This window comes from Halictus rubicundus, chromosome 10 (assembly GCF_050948215.1).
Source record: "Halictus rubicundus isolate RS-2024b chromosome 10, iyHalRubi1_principal, whole genome shotgun sequence".
NCBI lineage: Eukaryota > Metazoa > Arthropoda > Insecta > Hymenoptera > Halictidae > Halictus > Halictus rubicundus.
Genome location: NC_135158.1, coordinates 6,224,197 through 6,245,916, shown reverse-complemented (window position 1 = coordinate 6,245,916; position 21,720 = coordinate 6,224,197). Strand labels below are relative to the sequence as shown.

Below are 21,720 nucleotides of genomic sequence, written 5' to 3'. Positions count from 1 at the left end.
AAACTTTCTTTTTGTACAGTTTAATTATTGAATTTCATAAGATTATCGTTCGTTTTAACGTTGTAAATAATGCTGTATTTCTGCAGTGCACTTCTTAAAATACAAGTACATCTAAATATGGGTATAAAAGGTGACAAGTTTTTTTTATATAATATATAACCTATACAAGAAGTTGTACTTTCATTTGACTATAGTTAACACTATTCAAGATTCTTATTCGATTATTATCATTATTAGTCTTGATCCGATAATAATAATTATAGTTAAAACCATGTACCATTAATGTACAATGGAACTTAAAGGATCAGCTCTTATAGCAGACAAATCCAAACGTGCATCCATTTCGTCATCCAATTCTCCTACAATTGCCCTAAAAAAAAAATTAACTGCAGTATTTCAAGTAGCTTCTTATATACTGTAGAACTAATGTTACAGTATGATCTTAAAGTTTTCTTCTATCGTAACAATGATCATTTAATATCTTTCTAATTGAACATCCTAAAATATGTAAATATGTTTAATATAATTACAAGTGTATCTACCTATTTTAAAATGTGAAATGTATATTTTTTTATCTATCAGTATTCATACAATTTCGTGACTGCCAGAATAAAAAAAGAGTTAATATTGTTCACTCTGTATATGTTAAAGTTTATATTGTATTATATATAACAAATATAAATACTTAATTCATTAATTTGACATTGGAAAGTTGCTGTATTAATGCGTAATAAACATGGATAAAAGCTGCACAAACCATGGAAATCTTTATCATATAAAACTAATAGCAATATTCAAGATACAATTATGTATATTATGCTCATCTTGTATGTGATCAGAGAAACAATGAAACTAATTTATATCACTTACACATTGTCACCTCTAATAATGTGTAAACCTAATACAACTTGTTCTACACCTTGTGTAGTACTATATACTCGTTCATGCGATTCGTCTAATATTATGTTGATAGTTTGGTCGAATCCTTTCAGTGTGCCCTGAAAATATAAGAATTTGTATATTATTAGGGAACTGAGATTAATTCTTTTATAGAACATTTCTATTACGAATGATTGTTCTTCAGTGAGACTGTATTGTACATACAAAAATAATTTAAAAATAATGTTAATCTTACGTTAAAATGTAAAGAAAATCATTTTGTATAATATTTGTATACTTACAATAAAATTTCTGCCATCAGAAGTGATAATAGACACTGTGTCTAAAAAATGGTTTAGGATGCATATAGAACTGTTGTAAATTATACAGATTTTACAATGAAATTGTAAGGTCTAACATAACTTGTAAAAAGGATACGATTCACGTAACTTTCTAATCCTGACGCCATAATCTTAATTAAACATTAAAGTAAATATTACGTAGAATTATAACACGATTACGTGCACTGTATATTTAAGGTTCCCTGTATTCAAATTTACTTAACCCTCTGCTGTACACATTCGAACATTCTTTAAGAACGTCTTCAACAGAAGTCGTAACAAGACTTAATAAGATACAACGAAATAAAACTAAATTATTATGAAATCAATATTAAATTATTATGAATTCAATATTAAATGCTTTTAAACAATGACGAATGAACTCCGTATTTTTGGTTATCACTATCAAAATGCAAAGACGACTGGTACGACAACTACGTAAAATAAGAATGAGATCCTTTTTTGTTTCATAAAATTGTTAAATATGATGAATTAATAACAGTAAATCCAACAAAGTGTAAGACTTATCAGGGTATTTTTATCATCAAGCGGGAAAATTGTTTCGAGTGTTCTTAAAAAGAGACTCTCTCTATTTATTGACCATTCAATTGTAGAGTTTAGGACAAATTTTGATAGGTTCGGGAATACATGTACTGCCACAGTTGGCTATATCAGAGAGGAGATGCTAATAATGCTCAGAAATCGTGTTTTATCGGTAATGTTGGGTGTTGACACTGAATGGTAATGGGGCCTCTGTTAGTGATGGGCACCATCGACTAAAAACTATCGACTAAATCGATAGTAGCCAACTACTATTTTCAGTCGACTGATTTTTTAAACTATCGACTGAATTTAGTAGTGGCTGGATTACTATTTTCAGTCGACTGTTTTACACGTTGCCATCTTGAAATTTCAAATGTCAGTGTCACACGATAAAACGAAAAGGTTACAAATACATGATTATGACAGGACGTGCAAATATGCAAGTAATGAAATATATAATAGATATTTCAATACTTTAATTCATATTAGATGCTAAAATTTTATTGCTATTTATGCGAAATACTTTAATTCATATTAGATGTTAAAATCTTATTGCTATTTATGTGATATAAACTATATATGTGATATACGTAGGCATAGACTATAGCCCACAATCTAGACGTATCCACTAAAACGAAATTTCAGTCGACTAAAAACTATCGACTAAATATTCGATAGTATGTAGTAACTAAATAGTAATTAGTCGATAGTTGAATTTAGTCGATAATGTTCATCACTAGCCTCTGTAGGACGCTTACGCCCTAAAACCGACGGACATCAAAATACATTGGGTGTCAGGTCTATTCCTATATCTCCTCTATGGTGAGAGCTCTCATCTCTCCTCTGGTGTATAATATGAATCTCCATGGAAAAACATGGATATTCAAACGACAAATACACGAAGGAAAATATTGAATCACGTAGTTTGTAGCATTTTGGTAGAAAGTGGATACGATACTGGCGATAAAGAAGCATTAGAAACCCTGACAGAGATGCTACAGTCTTGTAAGAACTCAAATGAAATTTCACGATTCTAACCTCTCAATGTGTTTTTATCAGTGTTTTCTATTCAATTTCGTTTACTTGACACATTACCTGCCAGCGGTTAGTTAATAGTTTTTGGATGTCTATAGTACATAACCATGCATTTCTTAATAAATTGTTCAATAGCAGTTGAAATTTTAATCGTGAATCAATAGTTTATCTTCAGTAATGCAATTTATTTTCTGGAGCTATTATTTAAAAACAAAGACTTTTAAGCTCCTTTTCGATCAGAGTTCGGCAAAAGTTATTTCGAATAACGAATAAACCCATTTTTTATTATTTAGCCGAGCCGAGTATGACACTTAGGTCCTGTCCGGTGTTGCCAATCGGCAGACTACAGTGTAACAAATGAAGGAATAGCGTGTAATATGTACGAATAACAAATAACGATTCAGGAACTGTTCGAATAGGGAATAAAATTTCATTGGAATAATGCCCGACTCTGTTTTTGATACAGCATAATCATAGAAAATTGATTAAAAACAATTTTTCACAGTTATTGTAGAGGTGGGAGAATCGGCAAGAAATTATTGTGAATTGTCTGGCAGAACAGAACCACTGATAGCAGACGTTATACTAGCGTTAATAAATATGGGTATCAAATTGGACAATTTAGAAACATATGGAAAGAGATCAAGCAGAACAGTATTACCTCAACTTCAGCAACAGACTCAATCAAAGCAATTAAATATTTTACAAGCTGGAGTGAAACATGGTCACCCTTCTCATATACCCGGTTATTTACCACTCTTTCCTGATCCACACGCATATATTAGGACACCGGTAAAAATAATTCTGCTATCCAGTTCACATACTCGTCTAAATATTACAATAATTAATGCGTCCATTAATATTTTTAGTTTATCAATAAAATTTACAGCGACTTCTACTACTATATTTTTTATTTATGAACAGACGCATAAACAGCCAGTCACAGAATACGAAGCGATAAGAGAAAAAGCAGCGACACAGAAACGTGATATCGAAAGGGCTTTGACCAGGTTTATTGCAAAAACCGGAGAAACTCATAGCTTATTTTTAACAGAAGACAACAGTATGTTTCCATGTAAGCAATTAATAATGCCATATAATCATGAGATATTTATAATCGTATATATCTTAGTCTTTCAACACATTGTTCTTTTAGTGATATCATGTAAGCCTCAATTTCCTAGTTACCTGTCTGCTCTTCTTCCACAAGATCAAGTGTTTGAAACTGACCAAGATTTTCAATTTGAACCAAGCCCGGTGAAAAAGAAAAAGGAACAAGAATTGGAAGAGACAGAAGAAGGTCTGACTGTTTTTTGGAAATAACTACAATGGTATTTAAATTTATACAACATATAATTTTGTGTCACTGTAGGTATGAAAGTACAAAATGAAGATACTGAACAGAATGGGGAAACTACAACGCAACAAGATGCTATCGACAATCCTTATTTGCGCCCTGGAAAAATACCAAAAAATAAAATGCCAGGTGCTGTACCTCCTAGTTTACATGCGATGAAGAGAGATCCTGTAGAATGTTAATAATTTAATCAAGTGAGAGTAATTCTTTTTTTATCTAAGTTTATTCATTCTTGTACGAAAAATGTATATAATGTTCTCATACTATAAATGAGTTTTTATATTTGTATTACAATAAAAATTAATCTTTATTATAAATAGGTTTACAGAAATTCAGGATGTATTACTAAAAATTAGTATTACATAATATAAAAACATTCCATCTTCTTGTTACGAGATTACTGTTTGCGCTATTGTTTAATCTACCTGTTTTGTTGTTTAGTAGTGTAGTACTAAATTGATTCCACATATTTGGTTTAACATTGCTCACTCTTATATTATCTTGCAATATTTCATACCTATATTGCACGTATATAGCACCAGTTCGAAAGAAAAAGAGTATACAAAGTCGACTATGTAAATTCTCTAAAAGGGACGATTAGACAAAACTTATAAAAATAGATTTTCTTATCATAATATTGCATGTTATGTTCTTCTATATAGAAGTATATTGCGGTAAATAGCACCCTATTATAATAAGATACACGAGACTTTCACTCTGTAAAAATACGACACACTATCTTGAGTCGATTGTATTTTTCAGAAATATAGATAAAAATTTCTTGCCCTAATGTGCTCGTATTGGGTCAATATTAATGTGTGTATGTGGGCGCGCGCGCGTGTATATGAAGTACACTTACTGTGAATATGCATACAAATATATAGCAAATTGGTAATTTGTATAAGGCATAAGCTCTATCGTCTCTACTGAATTTTATTTTTCACTTAGACCGAGAGAGATAGGCTCTTTAAATATGGCGTCTGAAAATACTTTTAGATTATACTTCAGTGATTGAGATATGTTTCCCAATTCATGCGAAGTAGCTCTCTACCATTAATCACTAGCTCATTTGTTACGTTACAAACTATATAGCTCTTACGCGGAGAATATATTATTTGTCAGTACGTGTATAAATATAAATTATCGTTACGATTATGTTTTATGTTTTGAGACTATTACAAGAACTATAATTCTGGTGCGCAGAAGGCACTGAATTTTCTCATACGCGATAATGTCGAATATTAAACTTTTTTCTTCAAGCACAAACTTTGAGCTCGAGGAAAACATATGCGAAGAAGCAAAAGTTCGCGAAAATATTTATACAATTTCTCGATATAAAAGAAATAAAAAGGTCGCTTGGATTGAAAGAAGTTTTTCTCTAGGAAGACTAAAAAAATTCAATGGATTCTGATCATCAGAATGTTGCTTCTTGTTAGAACACTTTCTTGAAATATACCATGTGGAATCTATATCGTTAAAAGGTATCTAACATTAGGAAGTCTTACCCATTTGTTCTAATTCACTTTCATTATTTCAACACCTTGCTCAGTATTGGTACCAAGGCTGACGTCGCACCCACCGCAGCTTCATACCGGAAGCTGTTCTTATTTTTATGCTTGCACATTCTGCTGCACGAACGGTTTCCTTTACGCTCTGCATAAGATTTTGGGCATTCCCGACAAGCATGTCTGTGGCTTCTTGGTCTTCTTCTGTACCTGAATTTTTTAAAAAGAAATTCGGTATTGAATTCGACATTTACAACGAAAAAGAAAAATGAAAAATAATGATTACAATGTACAAGTAAACATCTCTATTATTAAACTCCACAATGTAACGGAGTATATTAATGGAAATGGTTGTACAGTGAAATACATCAAAGTAAGGTAAAGGATCTCTGTGATATAGTAACAACAGGTGTTGCATAAATGAGTATGCTCGTTGCAAGAATGTATCAAGGGATGTAGACTGAGTAATCAACTATTACTTACAGGGGTAACTACTATAGTGTATTGCATGCAATACATGTGAGCTAGTAGTTTTTAAGTATTAGGTTGCTGCATATGAAATGTCCAATTTAGAATGCAAGTGTTATAGTGCGTTTTCATAAAGAAATACTATTACAGACTACAGATTTATTACTTTGATATATTACTTTGAGGTACAAAGCTGATTCTTAAGGTCCTACTTTCAATTTCAATTTAAATTTCAATTTAAATCAGTTTTACAAAATGAAGATGACAATCCTGTAAATGAAGCATGCGAAAGACCAACAAATTCAATTTTTACCGTAATAGAATCAAGAAACGTGTAATTCTATGACAATATACGTTGACTACAATGGTGCTTGCTTAGATAAATAAGTTTAGTTAGAAAAGCGTTGCGGTTGTTTAACGTTAGTGATAAAAACCGGACATTTCATATGCAACAACCTAATATATATATGTGTACTGAGGAATGTTTTGAAAACTGGTCTTGACTGTCCAAAGGTGAAAACAGTATGTGTTTTAATTAAGTAAATCATGCAAAAGGAACAAACCCAAAATATGGATGCTAAGATTGACGAAAAATGGGCACTAGTTTTAATAATGTCAATGTATACCAGTCTGGTTTGCTGTGAACTAATTCGACGATATATGAAATGTATGATGGATGCCGAACTTCTTACGAATACAATAAATTGCTTTTTACGTATACACAAAGTTAATATTGACGTATTGTCTATTATTGTCAACCATATATGGTCTATGCTAACTTATACTTATCACAGGATAAACTTACTGCAGCCGATCAATTCGTCTACACCACGATGAGCAGAGGCACATTAACCGAAAATCATTTAGAGGTTTCAATAGAATGTCAATAAATATGATTTGTTTGATAATCAAAATATTAGAAACAGTTTCAGGTTTGTAGATATTGTACTTGATTTGTTGAATTTATGTTTACTCGTTTGTATCACCGTTACCTCCTTTTTATTATTTTAAAAGTATTTTCAAGATAATGAAATAGATGTTTTTCATTGAATTGTTTCTTGGTCTTCTGTGGGGGAGACAAAAATGTGCATGCATCGTAATGCAAGTGCAAGACTCGCGGAATACTCCAAAATTAAACAAAATAAATGCTAAAGAGAACGATAAAGACATCAAGCATAGTTTATCAACTTTTTTACCATAAAGCATCAACTCTTCCCAGGTGGGGAGCATCTCTATATACGAAAAATTTAGTTAATAACTGTTCATCAGATCGATTTCTTTGTGCAAATAAAAGTTATACTCCCCAACGTCCGTTCATTTTTATTAAGTATTAAGTTTGACCGCGTAAAGTATATATTTTAACAGGAATCCTTAATTCTTAATTTAAAAAGAATTTTATTTACTATACCTTGTTCACCCAGCATCGTAGCCTTTACTGTTGATAATATTTTCAACTGTGTGCCTATAGTGGGTATACGTTCGCAAACTTGAAGAAGATTCTAAAAAATAAATATGAAAGTAGTAATATATTCTAATAATATAAAAATCATAAAATATTATTAAAAAATATATACGTACTGTACGAATACGTTTATCAGTACATTCTCGAGCTAGTTCTTTAGCCAAACGAGTCACTTCTTGAGAGGCTTCTGCAATAGCTTTTGCGCATGCAATCAAATCTCGTTTGTTGCCACCTTCTCCTCTAACTAAACCTGATAGTCTACCCATCAAAATGGCCATCTTCTTTGCAGCAGCAATAATCTCGTTATCTTTGCTTGACCATTGTCGCACTTCTTGATGTAGGCCATGAGCAGCCATCTAAAATTTTAAGAGAGAAACTTTTTAGTTCTACTCAAGTGTTCACTTTACAGTTCACAAAAATTAGAGGTATCCCAGAACTCGAAAATGTCGGGTCGGGATGAGCCGAGAATTTGATCAAAAACCAATTACAAAATAAAATTAATGTACCATTATAGGCTGATTAGGTTGCGGTGCGTGCATAAACATTTCGTCCTCATCATCTGTTTCTGGTGGGGGAGGTCTCGGGGGTGCTATGTCTCCACCAGGCAATGGTGGACGCGGTGGTGCAACTTCTGTGTAAGAAAAAATAGAAACTACTTATAATAACCGTACAATGACTTCTGAGCCTGTATCAAAATGTTCACTGAATAGATATTATTCTTTATGGAGTAAAGTTTGACATCCATTTGTATGGAGAAAAATGCAGGAGTTTTATAATTACCATCATCATTATCATAGTCGTAATAATAGCCTATCATTCCACGCAGCATTAAAGATGCAAACACATTGTTAAAGGCATATCAGTACAACAAGTACTTTAGTATGCATGCAGTGAATATGTATCACACACATTATATGTAGTATATTAATAATGAGTGAATAATTTGAGATATTAACATGGGAGACAGAGATTTAATATTCCTATATCTATTACACAAACAGTATGATAAAATAAAATGCAGACTGATCATTTTAACATTACACGAAACATAAAAGAATATATGAATTGGCAAGAACAATGAGTTTTACTAGTAATCTTCCATAACTTGTTTGGCAACAGATATTTATTAAAGTTGAAATTTTTCTAATTCAACAAAATGTAATAGATGGAACTCTACGAACTTTTATACTTTTAATTTTATATGTTAAACAAATAGTAACTGAACTTAATGAAATATAATTGATTATAATTTAAACATGCTTATTTCCCAGGAAATAAAGTTTTGCACATCGAACACTTGCTGTTTTCAGACCCTAAAGTTACTAAATTTTAATTTACCTCCATCGTTAACTGATTTTTCTAACTCGTTGTCAGAAGCCAGTTCTTGATACAGGAGATCAGGGTTATCTCCTGATGAAAAAAAAAAAATTAATTTTGGATCCTAATGTATCAAAGAACAGTATTGTCACTGGAATTTCCACACTATTTTTTTGGTATGAGATTTAAATAATTGTCAAAGTAATCTAAACAACATATATGATGTTTAGTTCAAATATTTTCTTTAAAATTTACCATATTCTTTTCTAATAACAGTAAATACCTTCACGTGCCCACTTTGGTAATGGACTGATAGCGCGATGTTGGGGTTTATTTGTGTTCAGATTAGGGCTGATGACACATAAATTGCTTGGCGATGGTTGATTTCTTAAAGGTTCACCAACTAGTATTTAAAGAAAAATTTGCAAATATTCAAATTTTTCATTAAAATTAAAAAATAAAACAGGACAAGATACTGTTACGTTAAGATAAACGTTATCTGATACAGATTAAGTTTAAAACATGACATGAATCTTTTATTAAACACAATATTTTTTTTATTGAAAACACTATTATTACTTTTTGTTTGCCTATATCTTAGAAACCGATGAAAACAGGATTCTAAAAATATCATATTATGATCATCAATCATGCATAAATCGTCTTCATGCAAATATATAGTACCTTTGTCTGTGAAGTAATTATATTGACGGCTTGGCAATTGTTCGTCTGGAAGAAATATGCAATTATCGACTTTTATTATACGAAAAATGTACACTTCGTATAAAAAGCCTATTGTCATATTCATGTTCTAATATGAACATAAATATTATTGCCTATTTTTATAAGAACTTAAATACCTAGAGCACAAAGAAATGTGAAATGGTAATATAATGATGATACAATGTGCATTTGTTTACCATTTTTATGTTGTAGTCATTAAATACCTATTTCCTAAGGAGCGTACATTTAATATATCCCTTTTTGTACAACATAAAAAAATTAAAAATATATTGAACAAATTTTTTATATACTTACCATCATTAAGATGTAATCGTGACACTTCTGGTGGAGGTATGACATCGGGTTGAACCGCAATAGCTTTACGAACGTGGCCAACATTAGTCAAGAGCTATAAAGCAGTAAACAATAAATCAATAATAGTGAAAAATTTCATATTATGAGTAGACTACGGATTTTATGCATTTATGTTCTACTTACTGCTCGATTGCTTTCTCTCCAACGAGAGACTGCATTACTATCATTGATATTAATTGCAACCAGCTTTGCATCTTGCACCATTGGAGCAACGCCTAGGTAAAAGTAATTGACATAAATTATACATTTCACTCACTGGAATACTGTTCAATGCTCAGTATACTCACTGCTTTGAAGTATATCCGTTGCATAGTTAACTCTCTGTATGAACGCCGGATCTTCGCTGTTATCACTTTCTTGTTTAGCAACCAAAATCACTCGGTTGGCCAGTCTGGCGATGGCGGCTGTATTATCTACCATCTTTTGCGGATGACTCTTAGCAATAGCCTCTTCACAAAGAAACGAATGCTTCTGCATTTGTTCCTCGGAAGTTCTAATAAAGTCGCCGCTGTCTGTTGCTTCGTCGCATAATGCCCGTGCCCTTTGCATCGTTTCCGCGTACTGCTGTCTTAAATTTTCAAAATGTTCATCCGCCGCTTTGCTGTTCGGATACGTCATTCGAATTCGTCCAGCGTTTATCAACTGAGGAGTCAAAGACTCGACCTGCGAAGCGCTTGCAGCCAGTGCTTCTGCCAACTTTTTGTTGCCTCCGCTACCTAAATTTTAATCAAACGGGTAGTCAATTTGACTAAGCTATAAGGATCAGTTTACTAGATAACTAAGATTGACTCAATAAATTTATTGTAATAATAATAGTATTTTTACGTACCACCAGCAGCCACCATCCTGGCTGTCTTAGCCGCTCTGTTAGAAAATGTTTGAAGAGCATGTGTTTTATCATTGAAGTTCTGATCGCGTCCTGGAGTACCTTCTGGAGCTAACACAGCATCCGTGAACTGTTTCAGGGGAGTCGTGATGTCAATAAAATCTTCGACCACTCTGGATACAACGGCCTGTTGTATTCTATTCTTTAGCTCGTACAATTTATGCGACAACTGACGAGCAATCTCTTGAGCGCGCGGTGTATTTCCTTGGCCATGAGCACAAAGATCTCCAAGTTGGTGAGAAAGATTGTCAACCTCGTCGCACAATTGCAGAATCTCTGCTTTGTGTATGCCCGGCAAGCCTTCGGCAACCTATCGTTCAAAGTGCAAACCGACTGGTAAACATGAGACACATTACAAGTTAGGCTGCATTTTAATAGAAAGGTACCAACTATATAATTGAATCAAGGTGCACTTTAGAATAAGTACTCGGTATGTTACACGTAACTTACGCTTGCTACGTGTTGCTGATTCTGACTCCGTTTGCGGCATTCAAATTATTAAAGTTACATGATAAGCCTGTGTATTGACAATCATACTTTACCTAGGGCATAGGACAGGGATAGGAGGCATAGGAGGATATCGGAGAATTTTGTCGATTGTACACTATGTCGTACCTTCTTTCCTTCGTGTATGATCAAAGCTATAGCTCTCTGGCCAAGTCCTTTGTCGTCGTGTTGAGGATTCAACAGCCATTTGTTGGCTTGTTCTAAACGGCCTGCGACCGTGTGAGCAGTCTGAGTGGTTCCAGACTTGTCGGCAGCCACTATAGCGGACGCAATGGAACTTCTGAGTTCGTTCACCTTCTCCTTGATACCGCGAGCTAATGCCTCTGCTTGTGGTGTGGTTCCTTTAAACGCATAGAAATGTAAGTATAAATTAGAAGATGCGGTTAGTGGGCATGAATATTAGGTTGTTAATAGTTCTATTTAAAAAAAACTAGAACCTCTTTCATTCTGCCGCAATTCGCAAAGAGCGTTAGTCATAGTAACGATTTGTGAAGATAATTTATTTAATGGTTCTGCTTGTGAAGGAGGAAGATATCTGTCTGCCAGACGCTGTGCTTGCTCTACTATTTGACGGAGACTTTTTTCTCCTACTCCACCGCGTAAGGCAAGTCCATCATCTAACCAATCATATGCTGCTCTTATTCTGGACTCAATAGCACTCTGCGCCTTTTTAAGGACCTAAAAATGGATGAAAGAGTTAATTATTGTATTTACTGAGTTATCTAAGTTTAAGTCATAGCTTACTGTTAACTGATCAGCATCCCATTCTTCTTCATCATACGTTGTCAATTGTAATACTCTAATAATTTCGTTCAATTCGTCGGACATTCTACCAGATAGGTAATTTCGATTTTCAGCTGCTTCCTCTGCTCCCTTACCTCCTTGAGATATAATATGGATGAAAATTTTCATCGAGCAAATGAGAATTGGTGCAAGAGTTTTCACCTATCACAAAAATAGAAGTTAGAGTTTATAGTTACAATAATCATTAAACTGCAGATTTTATGCATTTATAACAGAAATGAATAGGTCATATACAAAACTGTAAAGACATGAGAGGAATCGAAGGATGTCGACATATCTTTCTCGACTCATTAAAATTACTGAAAGAGAAAATACATTTTCATTTAACTTCAGATTTAACTCAGCATTGATACTCTTCAATTCTTTCAATCTGTTTCCTATTTCAAACTGCAGCTACTCATTTTTATCATGAATGCATAAAATCCGCAATCTAATCATAAATATTAGATATCTAAATTCTTTCTAAACCAACCTGATCCAAGCATCGAACAAGAATCTCCCTATGCACTTGATGAGTCAACTCTTTCTCACGAGCGCTCACTTCTTTCGAGACTTTACTGAGGCAGGGGCTCAAGTTCTTAAGAAAATGAACAAGATCCTCCATGGTTTCAATAACCTCTGTCACTGCTAGATAGTCCAATACTCTCTTGCATTCTCTAATAATTTTGCGTACTTCGCTTTCATCGAAACAGAGCAACAATGAACTGGTACCTTGAAGAATACCACGTGATCCTTCTATAAGCTTTTTCCTATAGGAAAGAATTGAAGAAATTATTTACCAAGGAATAAAAAGAACAAAAATCTATTTTCAATACCTAGCTGGTCCAGAGTAGGGATCTTGTTTAAGCATAGCTGATGCTTCTTCCAAAAGACGTGAAGCACCTTCCACACGTTGCAGTGCAGCAGGCATGTCTTGCTTAAGTAAAGCATCATCCGAAGAATTTATTGTTTCTTTTCCGACCTACACATAACAATCATTATAAGTAAAAATGTTCATTATCTTTCCAGTTTCTGTGAGAACATTTCCCTCGCAAGTTTACCTTCACAAGATTTGCCACCGCCATACTAACTGCTTGTACAGGTCTACCCAAATCAGGCATTGCATTTCCATCTTCAGCCTCTTCGTGTAAAATAACAAGTCTCGAAACCTGTGTTATGAAATAATGTTTGTATAAAAAAATAAAATTTCATATGTTTCATTCGATTTACATGTTCTTAATAAATTGTGGTTTCTGCTGGCTTCTAATGGCTCTGCTTTAAAGATCAGTGTTAAACAGATTCATTTACAAAATAAAAGTATATTTGCAAAGAATTATTGATTTATTTCTTGTTTACTGATTAGGATCTCCTACAAAATTTCAAAATGTTTCGATCTGGATATTAAATGTTGTTCTACTTATTATGCGTTAACATTGAAATAAAGTCATTAACATGTTCAAAAGGCCAATCAGCTTAAATGCATTCATATTTGTCAAGGTGCAATGTGTGGGATGTCATGATGATAGGTAGCTTCAACCTATCCTTTTTTGGAAATACTGAGGAGTCTCAGGTGGTTAATGTGTTTGTTTTAGTGATTTAGTGGGCAAAGGGATTGAGTTTCATACATCCAAGCTTTCAGACCTAAAGATGAATTTAGTATCCCTGCCCTATATTTGTAGAATGATGTCATAGTTCTATATAAAGAAACACAAGTCAGTTGGCAATTTGAGTCATGGTAAATAGACCCATTCATAATTGATATGAATACTAACAAGATTAAATTACATTTTTTATACATTTCTTACAAAAATTCCATCGAATTGTTTCTTTTTAATACGTAATCTGACAGATTCGAAATGTATACAATCAAATTATTTATAGACGAGCGATGACCAACAAGAAATGTTTACTTTATGTTTTACGAATATACATCTTCGAAGATAAATAATTTTGTGCAGAATAACAAGTTCCTTATCGGCTACGCTTTTACGAGGTGTTATTTTTTCTCTTTCTGTCCTTCCTTTTTTTTTTAAGATAAAAGAAACGAGCAATGACATTTTCGGAAATGTCATAGCATTAGATATATTTTTGTTGAAACAATCATCGTTAAACAGTAAGATTGAAGAGTTCAATTACCTGTTGTGCCACAGGCTCGAGAATACTTTCTATAGTTTTCGTGTGAAACACCGGCATCTTGATGTCTTTTCTTGTGAAAATGCAGAAATATTGACTATGTAACCGAATTCACAGGAAAAAAATTATGCTGATAGTGCAACCGAGAATCTACGTGTAAACTCATTAACAACACATTCGACAAATTGGGAAACAATCCACTGTAAAAGTAACAAGAAACAATACGAACAATACACCTCCCGTGACAGCAAGAATGCAATGCCAGCTCTGAGCTCTGATGGATCGTGATCAAGAATCCGAATTGCTCTACTCGAGAAAATCTTATCGATGCATCATCGGTCAAGTGTCTAGGGAAAACAAGGTAGCCAGAAATTCGCAAGTTACCAGATCACCTGACGAAGTTCCAGCCACCAAAAACTCAAAATGTTGTACTTTTTCGAAAAGGGTGATTCCTAAGGTAATTTGACGATGATTTGAAATAACTTTTTCCTTTGCGAAAATGTTCTCCATGGCTTTGTTAAAGAGTTATTAAAGAAAAACACGGACTAATCACAGCGCGATTGCCATCGCCAATCTTTGCTGTAGCTGTGCTCTGATTGGCTCGTGTATTTCATTAATAACTCCTTAATAAAGGCATGGAGAACATTTTCGCAAAGGAAAAAATTAGTTCAAATGACCTCAGGAATCACCTCTTTTAAGGAAGTATAACATTTTTGGAACACCCTTATAGGGATCGGTGACAGGTCGGATAATAGCGGGAAAGGTGTGAGCGATAAGAAATCATTCAAATCAACCGCCATAACTTACGAATCACTAACGACATCTCGTTTCTGTTAGTTGCAAACACATCAATCTTTGACAGTTAATGTGACAAACATATTTTATTTTCTTATTTACTAAAGAGACAGGCAGAAGCAGGATAATCTGTACACGCGATAGTACCCATGGAACGTTCAATGTTTATATTAAAATAATGTAAAAACAGAGATTTTCTCTATAGTGAAGATAAAAAACAGAAACTTTAATAGTGGTTGATAGAACTGACTCGTACAAAAGTATAGTAGATAGTGTATATAATGGAACTATCAAATAATCAAACAATTAACAACCCTTCAGCATTAAATAAAGATTTTCTGCAGATTTCTTGTAATTGGAAAATCGCTAACAACAAACAGTTTCATGATGTTTTCACTATGACAGCTTCTGATCCCGAACTCGAGAAGTAATAAAAATTTTTCTTGAAAGTGCTTACAATAATAGGTGTTTTTGTATTTAAAAAAATAAGTTTCAATGTATATTTTGTATGAATGTTATGTAAACATTTGTTGGCATTAAAAGATCAATATGACTATTTTTACAGTGTCGATGTTGATGAAATAGTCAACCTGTACACATGTATATCTTTAGAACCAACTCAATCCTCTAATGAGCCATGTATGTTGGAAATAAAGTTACCGAACCACCAAAAAATATCTCATATTGCCATAGTATCAGAGGCCTATGTCTTAGAGTTTTTCAAGCAATTTGGAGAGTATAAAACAACAGTATTTGGAGAGCTATTGGATGACTTTGATCATAATTATGTTTACCTTGCGAAAACAACATTTCACCCACCCACTTCTGAAGCTAGTGTAAAGGTATAAGAATTCTTTACAATGAAGTTCTAAAGGTTTTTGCGAACACATTACTTAATTTGGAATATCGTTTTAGTTCACAAAAACGAACACTAAAGGTTCGGTTATGTGGATATATGGTATAATGCTCTATATGACAGAATCCATTACTAAGTCTGATACTTCGCCTCCATCTATTTTTAATCCTGAAATGATAAAACAATTCCTAACTAAACTATCTTTTAATGATGAAGTTAATGCTTCGGTTGGCATACAATCGTGTTATAAGAATATTTTGAACTCGTCGGTAAGCACAAATGTAACAGAAAGTCATGAGAATGAGGTGGGACAATATAACAAAGACCATACAGAATCGAATATGAATATTAATGCTTACATTGATAATAAGCTCCACGACATGGAAACAAGACTGATGAAAAGAATCGATGAAATGGAGCAAAAAACGAATGAAAAACTAGATAATATATTGAAACAATTGGAAACCCAATTGAGCAAATAGTGAAATTTATTTTGTATAATTTCAATACACGAACTACACTTGAAAGCAATCAAAACATATATTTAATGTAACTTATAATATATAAAGCAAAAATTGAATTAAAGAATTTTGAAATAATACTGTTTTTTTTATTCAAGTTTCTAAGTGCTTTTTTTTAAATACCTTATAATATAAAGTTTAATTATTTATTAATATAAATTTTTTAATTTACATTTTATGTTTTCTTAATGCATATAAATATGTATAAGAATGTACCAAAATTTACACTACATGGAATCCGAAATCATATTACAAGATTAAATATTTATGTAACAAATTAATGGTTGAATTTTATTTCAATTGGCATTGCTATCTTCAGGAGGATCCCACCGATGAAGCTGTTTTCTCCACAATCTTATCATGCCATCCCATCCTCTTCTACTATACTTAATATATCTTGGTGGTGTTCTTGGATGTTCCCTTGTACGCTTTTCTCTAAAATAGATATAATTAATAAAATGAATACTGCTGGATCTTTGTAGTAATATTCTCTCTTATGAGGTCCTTACTTAGGCACAGCCCGAATATATTGATCGTATCCAATGGTGTTTTTCCCATAATCTATGTCTCTTTGTCTACGTGCCAATATGATAGGATCTGTTTCGTATTCTATACGCTTTTTACTACTATCAGAAGAATTTGTAGTAGAACTAGAGTCACTGTTACGTCTACTTCGAAAAACTTTTGTATCTTCATTGTATGTACTATTTTCTCTAGCTCTCTTGCGTAAATAGTGCAAATCTTCTGGTTTATTCTTAACATTATCTTCGTATCTTATGTTGGTCGAATGATTTGTAACATTGTTAGTAATGTTTATAGTAATATTTGTAGTAAACTTATCTTCTTGTGTTTGTGGCTTTAAAGAATTCTGAGCAATTGTGCTTTCTTTTTCCGACTTCAACATTTTTGCAAGCTCGTTTGAACTCATACAGATGGCTTCGTTGAGAAGAGCATCTTCTTCATCGGTCAGTTCTATTCGGCTTTTCCCGACGGTCTCCATATTAAATAATTATTGAAAATGTTATTCTTAATGCAACCTGCGAGTAACAAATAACGTGGAATATGATTTACACGAACACGTATTAAGTAGCCATAATAAAACGAAAAGTAAACAATACTTATCTATTAGAAATAACCTAAATCAAGATATTAACTTTTGAATTACTGCATAACGAGAAATAGTTGATTTGCAATTTTTACGGTAAATACAAGAACCTATTAATCTACACTTTGTTTTGAGATGAAAGAACTAGATCGAATTTTTACGTTCACCGAATAATTGTACTTCCTTCGTAAGGTCGCACGAAATGCTCTTATTTTTTTGCAAATGTTACAAATCTACGATGCGCGCCTTTTCTGACAGCCTGTTATTCTCACGACCCTTGTTTAGCATCACGTTCGTTAAGCTTAACTTTCAAGTAATGTGCGGGAACTTTTGTAGGGGTTCGACTAAAATTTTAACGGACAAACGAACAAAACCATATTGTACATTTCAATTGTAACATTTCAATCAATAATGCAAAATATCGGATTCTTTATAAATATTTAGAATTCATATCTTTGTTTGGAAGTCACTATATGAATTAATGGGTGCATCAGGAGTTCCAGATCCAATGGAAAGTTAGGACTGACCAGGACCAAATGGATCAAACCAGGACTGACAAACGCACAAGTTGTTGTTAGAAGCGTATATTTGTATCAATTAAGTAATGAAATAATAATTAAATATTTTTCTAAATTACTCAATCAAACAAATTCATTTCGTATGTTAATTTATTTATTCATATATAATTACAATCATTAATTTTTTAGGATTTCGGAACATATTATTTTTAATTGTCAGTACATGTCAATTGCATCTATTTATGCAAAATGCCACCGAAATCGGCGAAGGTTATTGTTTATTATTTTTACTTATTTTAATATTTTGATGATAACTGTTTATTAATTGTTTGCATTTCAACAGTAATAGAAAAAGGTTTACATATTTTATACCTAATTTACAGGAAACATTGGTATTGTTAATTAACATAGGACTGACCTGCCCTGGGAGACAAAATAATGCGGATTTGTTGGAAAAGTTTAAACATATTGCTAACAGAATTATTAATTATAAGGTAAAAAATAAATACTATGAGTATGCACAGTTAAAAACTATTAGTATTATAGTAGCTATTTGTGCAAATGATTTATAGATTTTCCTAAGACCAAAAGATGAAATTGCTGTCATATTAATGGGTTCGTCCATTACAAAAAATAACTTGGATACAGAACATGTGGAAGAATATCTAGATTTTCAAATACCAAATTGGACTATGATAGAGAAGATTATGGCTTTGGAGGTCACAAAATATTGCTCTAATTGGATAGAAGCACTTATTGCTACAGTAAACTACATAAAGAATAATGCGTAAGTTTCAAAATTTACTTATAGTCTATTGCAAGTCTTATACTTAATTTTCATTTGTATTTTATTTCAGAATTGATAAGTCTACAAGGAAAATAGTTCTCATGTCCGATTTTAACGAAGACGTTGACATTATCTCACAATTTCAAATAGGTAGAATTGCGAAGACATTAAATGACCATGAAATTCAGTTGCATACAATGTATAAAATATTTTAATTGCACGTCTATTTTATTATGGATCAAAATAATACACAGTATTCATTTTGTATCTTTATTTTTTAGAGGTGAGGAATCATTGGAAGACAGACCAGAGGGCTCTCTTAATGATAGTGAAATATTCCTGAATAAGTTACACAAGAAGGTAACACTTGTTATAACATCTATCTTTCAGTTCACTCTAGGAAGAGACATTAACAAACTATTGACCATTAAATAGATCAATGGCCATCACACAACGTGTGCTAATAGTATATTAGAGTGGAGATTTTATAAGGAACCCCGAACAACATCTATGCCTTGGTATGCTAACTTGACATTAATTGACATAGAGATACCAATTGTCAGTTATATTAAAGTAAGACCAAATTTGAAGTTTACTGAATTCTTGTACACTATGTTATACAAGTATTTCAAGTAAATGGTATAATTTATTATAGGTAACTGAAAATAATTCACTTCCTTCATGGAAAACTGCTAAAGAAGGCGAGACAGTTACATCAGGAGTTCAATACTTGGACAGGCAGAGAAAGCACTATGACAAAGATGAAACTATAGGGGGGTATAAATACGGGGGAGTCTTTATTCCCGTTGAAAGTATGTCATAGATCTTTGTTACTGTAAGACAAATTTTAAACAGCATAATTGTACATACGAATGTTTTTATAAATACAGAAAGTCTAGAAGAATCTCTGAGTTACAAATCTGGACCAAAGAGCTATGTCATTCACAGTTTTACAAGTAAAGATAACGTCGATTTAGACTGTTGGTATGACAATACTGTAAATATTGTGTTACCTTCGAGTAAGGATGAGGTATGTTTCCATCATCTAAATTCTTTTTGAAAACTTGAAGTTAATAACATACGAGTCATTTATTTTTCAGACCGCAGTTAAGCCGTTTTTCAGTTTGGTCGAAGCAATGCATAAGAGGAATTATGTCGCCATTGTAAGAAAAGTTTATAACAACAATAGAGCCCCGAAAATGGTTGCATTATTTCCGTGTATCGATGTTCCCGATGAACCATGGGTATTTTAAACTGTTTTTCAAATAATTTTCTCGACCATAGCGCGGTTCAATCAGCATTCACATTAATGTTGTAGTGTCTGGTTGAAGTATCTTTACCGTTCGCAGAAGACAGAAGAATAATGGAATCGAGATCTGTCAAATCTGTTGCGAGACAGTTGACAAACGAACAAAATGAAGCTGTGGACAATTTACTTGACTCTCTGATGCTACCTGATACAGAGTAAGCGTAAACGTTATCTGTAAGAGTCGACAGTGTATTTTTGAAATGTATTTTTATATAGCGATAACGAGGAAATAGATGGAAGTCAGTGTTTTCTGCCAGGATATGTACCCGATCCTGGATTGCAACTTAAATGGCATGGCTTATCGCATCGCGCACTCTATCCGGATAAACCATTACCGCCCATAGATGATTATTTAAAAAAAGTTCTCGAGGCCCAATCGGTAAAAGAGAATAGTAAATGTCATCTCGAAAAAATCGCAGAATTATTCCAGTTGGAGGACATAGAGCCTAAAAAGGATGAAAAGTAAAAATGATTCACGTAGTATGAAACCTTAAAATTTCAGAGATAGGATATCTTCTAGTAACAATAATATTTTTAATTTAGGGACGACTTTCAAACGACAGATTACATGCAGGACATTAACAAAGCTAAAGTTGAAGAGTCTGTTGAAGTAAAGGTTAAAAATAATAAGGATATCTTTAAGGATGAAGATATGTTTATGGATAACGTGGATGTTGACCTGGATGAGTTGGTAAGATAGCAAATAATTAGAGTCGACCCGACATTTTCGAGTTCGCGTACATCTCTACAAATAATGAAAACCTTTCATGTACATATTTTATCGTTTAATATCATTTCAGACGGACGACATATAAGTCAGTGTTTGGAGCTGATTGTATTAATAAAATTTCGAAATCAGATTGCATTTCAACAGGTTGTCTACTTACTACTCGTGGCGGATTGGGGGTGTTGTATGAAATTTGAATGACGTTGTACGAAATTATAAGGGATGTCTAAAAAACAGGTTGAACAAAATTAGGGGAGGTTTTTGCTATCGATAAACCTATGGGGAGAAAGCGTAAAATAGAGCGAGCGAGGAGGGAGTTGGCTCCTTAAGGAGAGCTTAGGTGTAGAGGTAGCCCTTAGGCGGCAGAATTGTGAATCCGCCACTGCCCAGTAAACAATTTGCTCTTCATTTTGTCGACAAATATGTGGTGGCAAATTATCTTGCTTCGAGCAAGCTTTTGACACCAAAATGACCAGCTTTTGCTCGCAAAGTACGATTACTAACAGTGATCAAGATTTGCACAAAGCAAGTTTGGCTGACTGAGTGCTTACTACCTGACATTTTTCTTGCATAGAAGAATAAGTTATTTTTGTAATCGTTTTAAAATGAAATCTGTACAGAAGAGGTTGCGAAATAAAATGGAATGATAATGGAAGAAATGTGATCCTTGAAATGAAACCCACCACAAGTTGATGACACTATACGGTCTGAATATGGGAAGGACGAGGTCGTCTACCCACGCTCCACCCACTTCGTTTGCCATCACCGTCCAAAATTCCTAATTACAT

The 21,720-nt window shown here is 33.1% G+C and overlaps 6 protein-coding genes across 9 annotated transcripts; 3 read left to right on the top strand and 3 right to left on the bottom strand.

Annotated features, from left to right (window-relative positions):
- Positions 1–48: 48 nt before the first annotated feature.
- On the bottom strand, positions 49–1,817 carry LOC143357718 (U6 snRNA-associated Sm-like protein LSm8). Its single transcript, XM_076794286.1, has 4 exons — positions 1,318–1,817; positions 1,182–1,222; positions 871–998; positions 49–370 (listed from the first exon to the last, which is right to left on the bottom strand). The coding sequence occupies exons 1-4, from the start codon at positions 1,346–1,348 to the stop codon at positions 280–282; spliced, it is 291 nt and encodes a 96-aa protein (XP_076650401.1). The 5' UTR covers positions 1,349–1,817; the 3' UTR covers positions 49–279.
- Positions 1,818–2,568: 751 nt separating this feature from the next.
- Positions 2,569–4,552, top strand: Taf8 (TBP-associated factor 8). The gene is made up of 5 exons (XM_076795425.1): positions 2,569–2,768; positions 3,304–3,590; positions 3,723–3,873; positions 3,955–4,098; positions 4,171–4,552. The coding sequence occupies exons 1-5, from the start codon at positions 2,639–2,641 to the stop codon at positions 4,335–4,337; spliced, it is 879 nt and encodes a 292-aa protein (XP_076651540.1). The 5' UTR covers positions 2,569–2,638; the 3' UTR covers positions 4,338–4,552.
- A 500-nt stretch (positions 4,553–5,052) lies between these two features.
- Positions 5,053–14,657, bottom strand: Vinc (vinculin). Of its 3 annotated transcripts, XM_076795422.1 has the most exons (21): positions 14,318–14,657; positions 13,243–13,350; positions 13,018–13,163; positions 12,675–12,951; positions 12,143–12,343; positions 11,836–12,076; positions 11,507–11,739; positions 11,342–11,362; positions 10,835–11,201; positions 10,293–10,721; positions 10,129–10,220; positions 9,946–10,039; positions 9,592–9,636; positions 9,191–9,310; positions 8,929–9,000; positions 8,371–8,400; positions 8,097–8,221; positions 7,707–7,946; positions 7,537–7,627; positions 7,325–7,360; positions 5,053–5,870 (listed from the first exon to the last, which is right to left on the bottom strand). In XM_076795422.1, exons 1-21 carry the CDS (start codon positions 14,372–14,374, stop codon positions 5,701–5,703), a joined length of 3,195 nt encoding a protein of 1,064 aa, XP_076651537.1. In that variant the 5' UTR covers positions 14,375–14,657; the 3' UTR covers positions 5,053–5,700. The 3 variants fall into 3 exon arrangements, with proteins under 3 accessions (XP_076651537.1, XP_076651538.1, XP_076651539.1); XM_076795423.1 differs by lacking the exon at positions 11,342–11,362; XM_076795424.1 differs by lacking the exons at positions 7,325–7,360; positions 8,371–8,400; positions 11,342–11,362.
- A 495-nt stretch (positions 14,658–15,152) lies between these two features.
- On the top strand, positions 15,153–16,571 carry LOC143357663 (uncharacterized). Its single transcript, XM_076794186.1, has 3 exons — positions 15,153–15,536; positions 15,675–15,951; positions 16,025–16,571. Exons 1-3 carry the CDS (start codon positions 15,391–15,393, stop codon positions 16,445–16,447), a joined length of 846 nt encoding a protein of 281 aa, XP_076650301.1. The 5' UTR covers positions 15,153–15,390; the 3' UTR covers positions 16,448–16,571.
- Positions 16,572–16,612: 41 nt separating this feature from the next.
- Positions 16,613–18,035, bottom strand: Slbp (Stem-loop binding protein). 2 transcript variants are annotated; one of them, XM_076794188.1, is made up of 3 exons: positions 17,611–18,035; positions 16,996–17,525; positions 16,613–16,921 (listed from the first exon to the last, which is right to left on the bottom strand). In XM_076794188.1, exons 2-3 carry the CDS (start codon positions 17,484–17,486, stop codon positions 16,783–16,785), a joined length of 630 nt encoding a protein of 209 aa, XP_076650303.1. In that variant the 5' UTR covers positions 17,487–17,525; positions 17,611–18,035; the 3' UTR covers positions 16,613–16,782. The 2 variants fall into 2 exon arrangements, with proteins under 2 accessions (XP_076650303.1, XP_076650302.1); XM_076794187.1 differs by having other exon boundaries at positions 16,996–17,523; positions 17,641–18,034.
- A 92-nt stretch (positions 18,036–18,127) lies between these two features.
- LOC143357662 (X-ray repair cross-complementing protein 5) lies at positions 18,128–21,076 on the top strand. Its single transcript, XM_076794184.1, has 14 exons — positions 18,128–18,192; positions 18,299–18,379; positions 18,493–18,603; positions 18,682–18,896; positions 18,967–19,095; positions 19,178–19,256; positions 19,332–19,469; positions 19,552–19,708; positions 19,787–19,926; positions 19,997–20,140; positions 20,215–20,360; positions 20,422–20,667; positions 20,749–20,896; positions 21,006–21,076. The coding sequence occupies exons 2-14, from the start codon at positions 18,359–18,361 to the stop codon at positions 21,018–21,020; spliced, it is 1,689 nt and encodes a 562-aa protein (XP_076650299.1). The 5' UTR covers positions 18,128–18,192; positions 18,299–18,358; the 3' UTR covers positions 21,021–21,076.
- Positions 21,077–21,720: the final 644 nt, after the last annotated feature.

What these genes read in the sequence shown, in the direction of transcription:
- LOC143357718 (XM_076794286.1), bottom strand. Translation starts at nt 1,348, where the DNA reads ATGGCGTCAGGATTAGAAAGTTACGTGAATC. An exon ending in ATTAGAAAGTTACGTGAATC is followed by an intron (nt 1,223 to 1,317) that starts GTATCCTTTTTA and finishes ACCATTTTTTAG; the next exon opens with ACACAGTGTCTATTATCACT. An exon ending in ATTATTAGAGGTGACAATGT is followed by an intron (nt 371 to 870) that starts GTAAGTGATATA and finishes TTTTTTTTTTAG; the next exon opens with GGCAATTGTAGGAGAATTGG.
- Taf8 (XM_076795425.1), top strand. Translation starts at nt 2,639, where the DNA reads ATGGATATTCAAACGACAAATACACGAAGGAAAATATTGAATCACGTA. An exon ending in ACGCATATATTAGGACACCG is followed by an intron (nt 3,591 to 3,722) that starts GTAAAAATAATT and finishes ATTTATGAACAG; the next exon opens with ACGCATAAACAGCCAGTCAC. An exon ending in AGACAACAGTATGTTTCCAT is followed by an intron (nt 3,874 to 3,954) that starts GTAAGCAATTAA and finishes TTGTTCTTTTAG; the next exon opens with TGATATCATGTAAGCCTCAA.
- Vinc (XM_076795422.1), bottom strand. Translation starts at nt 14,374, where the DNA reads ATGCCGGTGTTTCACACGAAAACTATAGAAAGTATTCTCGAGCCTGTG. An exon ending in CGGTGGCAAATCTTGTGAAG is followed by an intron (nt 13,164 to 13,242) that starts GTAAACTTGCGA and finishes TGTTATGTGTAG; the next exon opens with GTCGGAAAAGAAACAATAAA. An exon ending in TACGATGCTGGGTGAACAAG is followed by an intron (nt 7,361 to 7,536) that starts GTATAGTAAATA and finishes TTTCGTATATAG; the next exon opens with AGATGCTCCCCACCTGGGAA.
- LOC143357663 (XM_076794186.1), top strand. Translation starts at nt 15,391, where the DNA reads ATGGAACTATCAAATAATCAAACAATTAACAACCCTTCAGCATTAAAT. An exon ending in TCTGATCCCGAACTCGAGAA is followed by an intron (nt 15,537 to 15,674) that starts GTAATAAAAATT and finishes CTATTTTTACAG; the next exon opens with TGTCGATGTTGATGAAATAG. An exon ending in CTTCTGAAGCTAGTGTAAAG is followed by an intron (nt 15,952 to 16,024) that starts GTATAAGAATTC and finishes ATATCGTTTTAG; the next exon opens with TTCACAAAAACGAACACTAA.
- Slbp (XM_076794188.1), bottom strand. Translation starts at nt 17,486, where the DNA reads ATGGAGACCGTCGGGAAAAGCCGAATAGAACTGACCGATGAAGAAGAT. An exon ending in TATATTCGGGCTGTGCCTAA is followed by an intron (nt 16,922 to 16,995) that starts GTAAGGACCTCA and finishes TATCTATTTTAG; the next exon opens with AGAAAAGCGTACAAGGGAAC.
- LOC143357662 (XM_076794184.1), top strand. Translation starts at nt 18,359, where the DNA reads ATGCCACCGAAATCGGCGAAG. An exon ending in TGCCACCGAAATCGGCGAAG is followed by an intron (nt 18,380 to 18,492) that starts GTTATTGTTTAT and finishes CCTAATTTACAG; the next exon opens with GAAACATTGGTATTGTTAAT. An exon ending in GAAATTCAGTTGCATACAAT is followed by an intron (nt 19,096 to 19,177) that starts GTATAAAATATT and finishes TTTATTTTTTAG; the next exon opens with AGGTGAGGAATCATTGGAAG.